The sequence below is a fragment of the Rana temporaria genome, chromosome 8 (genome assembly GCF_905171775.1).
Source record: "Rana temporaria chromosome 8, aRanTem1.1, whole genome shotgun sequence".
Taxonomy (NCBI): domain Eukaryota; kingdom Metazoa; phylum Chordata; class Amphibia; order Anura; family Ranidae; genus Rana; species Rana temporaria.
In genome coordinates this window covers 6,677,791-6,682,790 of record NC_053496.1, presented here as the reverse complement: position 1 = coordinate 6,682,790, position 5,000 = coordinate 6,677,791, and the positions used below count along the sequence as shown (strand labels likewise).

Here is a 5,000-nt window from a genome sequence, read left to right as displayed (position 1 = left end):
CCAATCAATTAACGCTTCTTGCGATTTTTTTTTTTTTTTCCCCCCAAAAATATGTAGAAGAATACGTATCGGCCTAAACTGAGGGAATTTTTTTTTTTATATATATTTTTGGGAGATATTTATTATAACAAAAAGTAAAAAAATATTGATTTTTTTTTCAAAATTGTCGCTCTATTTTTGTTTATAGCGCAAAAAATAAAAACCGCAGAGGTGATCAAATACCACCAAAAGAAAGCTCTATTTGTGGGAATAAAAGGACGTAAATTTTGTTTAGGAGCCACGTCGCACCACCGCGCAATTGTCAGTTAAAGCGACGCAGTGCCGAATTGCAAAAAGTGGCCCGGTCATTTGGCAACAAGTCCGGGGCTTAAGTGGTTAAGGAGTGCCCCACGCAGGGGCGGACTGACCATTGGGACTCTCGGGCACTGCCCGAGGGCGCCATGCCACTAGGGGGCCCCATGCCACTTCTGGACCCCATCAGGGTTGCCAGGCTCAATAAAACCAGGGACAGTATGTAAAAATCTGTTTTTTTTTTTTTTACATCTGTCCCTGATATGTCCAAAACCGACATGCTTTTCATGTGAAAACCCTAAGATTTTAGCTGCCCTGCCTATGCAATGCCTCCTGGCCTGGTGGCCATCTGTAAGCCCGGGGGCCCCATAATCTTCTATCGCCCAGGGGCCCCATGAGTTCTCAGTCCACCCCTGACCCCACGTACATTTACTGCGGCAGGGCGGCCCTTAGCATTTTTAAGGCCAGTTAGTCTTTAGCTGGAACTCTACTTGAATGTTAAAATAGACTACATACTGGGCTTTGGTCAGTTTTATGTCCATGACATCAGATGCCCCCCAACCGATCGTCTCCGGTGTAATAGTTGATGATTTATTTTTAGAAGACCCCTTGGTTGATCCCTGGATATAGGCAATATAGGTATCTGCCCACTCGCCTTTACCCCATAAACATTCATACTCGGGCAATACAGGTGTTCGTGTTCAATGAAAAATCATTTGGCAAATCCGCACGGCCAGCAATTAACCCTTTTTTGGGTTTGTCTTCCAGGCAGTACAGAGACAAAGAAGAGGAGAACCAGACGGGCTTTTTCTCTGCCCTGTCCAGCATGGTAAGCAGATTTTATTGATGATTTGAAAGCAGTGGCGGCTGGTGCTCCAAATTTTTGGGAGGGCGCAAGCGAAAAAAAAACAAAAGAAACTATTGCAGCCTCACTAAACCATCAAATTCAGCCACTGCGCCATCGAACGCAGCCACTGTGCCATCAAATGCAGCCACTGTGCCATCAATTGTCACCACTGTGCCATGCCATCAAACGCAGCCACTGTGCCATCATTTGTCACCACTATGCCATGCCATCAATCGTCGCCACTGTGCCCATCAATTGTCGCCACTGTGCCATCAATTGTTACCACTGTGCCCATCAATTGTTACCACTGTGCCATGATTGCCATCAATTGTTACCACTGTCACTGTGCCCCGCAATTGTCGCCACTGTGCCCCGCAATTGTCGCCACTGTGCCCCGTAAAATGCTGCCACTGTGACCTGTATGTGCCATCAATTGTTACCACTGTGCCCAGCAGGCCAGCAATTGTAGCCACTGTGCCCCGCAATTGTCGCCACTGTGCCCAGTAAAATGCTGCCACTGTGACCTGTATGTGCCATCAATTGTTACCACTGTGCCCAGCAGGCCAGCAATTGTAGCCACTGTGCCCCGCAATTGTCGCCACTGTGCCCAGTAAAATGCTGCCACTGTGACCTGTATGTGCCATCAATTGTTACCACTGTGCCCAGCAGGCCAGCAATTGTAGCCACTGTGCCCAGTTAAATGCTGCCGCTGCCTGTGTGACCTGTAAAAATGCCCGTCCCCCGCCTGGCACTTACCTTTCTCGGGTCAGCCATCCTCCTTTCAAGTCCCTCGATGTCTTCTCCCGCCCTCGATGATGCTTCAGCCAATCAGGTTACCGATAACCAGAACCGGTGAACCTGATTGGCTGAGACGCCTGTCAGTCTTATCCAAGGAACGCACCGCCGGTACGTCCCGAGGATAAGCATTCAGGAAGCCGACTACAGCCTGAGGGCTGTACTCGGAAAGCCTATCAGAGCCGCTCGCTCTGATAGGCACTTCCACACAGCCAACCAGCTGCCGTTATTCAGATGGACGGTGCTCAGCATCCGGCCATCTAAATAGTGAGCGGCAGCGGCGAACATACATAGATTCAGGCAATGCCTGAATCTATGTATTTCAGTGGCTGTAGAGGGGGTGGCGCTCCAGCGCCCTCTAAGGACGAACCGCCACTGTTTGAAAGTCGTACAGAAATTCTCTGTTGCTGCACATCCAGGAGCTGTGTGTTCAAGGCCAGAGGGGGGTCTAGAACTTAAGACCAGGGCCCGACCAGAGGTAAATTCTCCCACAACCTTCCAGGCCCCGACAGTAAAAAAAAAAAAAGTTTATACTCACACAAAATTACAGGAATACAAAATATTAAACTCTGAGGCCGGGTTCACACCGCATGCGGCTCACAAAAGGGGTCTGGTGCGTGCCGGTTCACCCCGAATTTTAGGCTGAAATCGAACCTGAAACGCATCAAAAAAAGGCACAAGTTTTTTCGGCACACCGCACCGGACCCGCTCCATAGAGAGCCAGTCACATTCTCCTGCTATGCGAATTGAATGTGGGGGAAACACGCGTTCAATTCGCATAGGTGTGAACCCGGCCCGAAGGCTCTGGATGTGTCACTGCCAGGGGAGTGGGTTAGGTGACTGCAGCAGAGTTGGTGGGCCTGTAAGGGATTGAGGTTCCTGAAGGGAGGCAGGGGGCAACTGTTGGGGATACCTTCCTTAGAGGGGGGCCTGTGTAGGAGGCAGGAGATTTTGAAGGGGTACTGTAGGAGACTGGAGGGCACTGCAGAGGCTGAGGTACTCTGTGGGGAGACTGTTGGTGGTGCTATGTGAGACTGTAAGCTCTGCAGTAAGTTAGGGGGCACTGCAGGGTATTTGGTGCACTGTGGCAAATGCAATCTGGTAGATAATGGGGGATCTGGGAGCACTGTGGTGGGAGACGAGGGCCTAGAAGCACTGTGGTAGGCGATGAGCAGCACTGTGGTGGAAGATAAGGACTCTTAGGGATACTGGGGGCCCTGTGGTGAGTGATGAGGTCTCTCGGGGAGCCTGGGGACACTCTGGTAGGTGATGAGTAGCACTGTGGTGGGAGATGAGGGCACTTAGTGGTCGTGGTAGCACTTTGGGAGGTTTGGCAGCACTGCAGTGGGTGATGAGGGCTCTTAGGGATCCTGGGAGCACTGTGGTGAGTGATAAGGCTCTTGGGGGTCCTGAGGTCACTGTGATGGCTGATTTGGGCTCCTAGGGGGCCTGGGGGCAGTGTGAGAGGCTTGGCTACACTGTGGTGAGTGATGCGGGCTCTCAGGGGGCCTGGTGGCACTGTGGTGGGAAATGAGGGCTCTCAGGGGGCCTGGTGGCACTGTGGTGGGAAATGAGGGCTCTCAGGGGGCCTGGGGGCACTGTGGTGGGAGATGAGGGCGCTTGGGGGTCCTGGGAGCACTTTTGGAGTTTTGGCAGCACTGTGGTGGGTGATGAGGGCTCCTAGGGGGCCTTTGGGAGGCTTGGCAGCTCTGTAGTGGGTGATAAGGACTCTTAGGCATCCTGGGGGCACTGTTGTGGGTGATAAGGGCTCTTAGGGGTCCTGAGGTCACTGTGGTGGGCGATTGGGGCTCCTAGGGGGTCTGGGGGCAGTGTGGGAGGCTTGGAAGCTCTGTAGTGGGTGATAAGGGGTTTTAGTGATCCTAGGGCACTCTGCTGGGTCATCAGGGCTCTTGGGGATCCTGAGCTGCACTGTGGTTGGGTAATAAGGGCTCTCGGGGGGCCTGGAGGCACTGTGGGAGGTAAAGGAGTTCTGTGGCCAACTGTGGGAACTGGGAGGCACTGTGGGATGTTGATGAGTACTGTGGCCAGCTATGGGAGGCTGGATGGCACTATGGGAACTGGGAGGCACTGTGGTGGGACATGAGGGCTCTCAGGGGGCCTGAAGGCACTTTGGGAGGTTGGGCAGCACTGGTGGGAAATTAGGGTTCTCAAGGGGCCTGGAGGCACTGTGGGAGGTTTGGCAGCTCTGTGGTGGGAGACTGGGGCTCTCAGGGGGCCTGGAGGCACTGTGGGAGGTTGGGCAGCACTGGTGGGAAATGAGGGTTCTCAAGGGGCCTGGAGGCACTGTGGGAGGTTTGGTAGCTCTGTGGTGGGAGATGAGGGCTCTCAGGGGGCCTGGAGGCACTGTGGGAGGTTGGGTGGCACTGTGGTGGGAGATGAGAGCTCTCTGGGGGCCTGGAGGCACTGTGGGAGGTTTGGCAGCTCTGTGGTGGGAGACGAGGGCTCTCAGGGGGGGCCTGGAGGCACTGTGGGTGGTTGGGGCAGCACTGGTGGGAAATGAGGGTTCGAAAGGGGCCTGGAGGCACTGTGGGAGGTTTGGTAGCTCTGTGGTGGGAGATGAGGGCTCTCAGGGGGCCTGGAGGCACTGTGGGAGGTTGGGTGGCACTGTGGTGGGAGATGAGAGCTCTCTGGGGGCCTGGAGGCACTGTGGGAGGTTTGGCAGCTCTGTGGTGGGAGACGAGGGCTCTCAGGGGGGGCCTGGAGGCACTGTGGGAGGTTGGGTGGCACTGTGGTGGGAGATGAGAGCTCTCTGGGGGCCTGGAGGCACTGTGGGAGGTTGGGTGGCACTGTGGTGGGAGATGAGAGCTCTTTGGGGGCACTGTGGGAGGTTAAGAAGTACTGTTCAACTATGGGAACTGGGAGACACTGTGGGAGGATGAGGGGTGCTGTGGCCAATTATGGGAGGCTGGGTGGCATTATGGGAACTGGGAGACACTGGCAGGTTAGGGGATCTGCAGCTGGCTTGAGACTCGGAGAGGGAGGCCGTGGCCTGGCAGTGGGGCACAGCCCGGTGGTTAGAACCACTGTTCTAGGCCCCACTGTTCTA

At 54.3% G+C, this 5,000-nt stretch overlaps 1 protein-coding gene across 1 annotated transcript in view; it reads left to right on the top strand.

The window, feature by feature from the left end:
• The window catches only part of ARMH3 (armadillo like helical domain containing 3), a gene marked incomplete in the record, with an annotated part of 166,030 nt that overhangs the window by 53,496 nt on the left and 107,534 nt on the right, over nt 1-5,000 (top strand). The window contains 1 exon segment of the mRNA XM_040361250.1: nt 1,060-1,120. Within this exon segment, the coding sequence (XP_040217184.1) occupies nt 1,060-1,120 (61 nt within the window).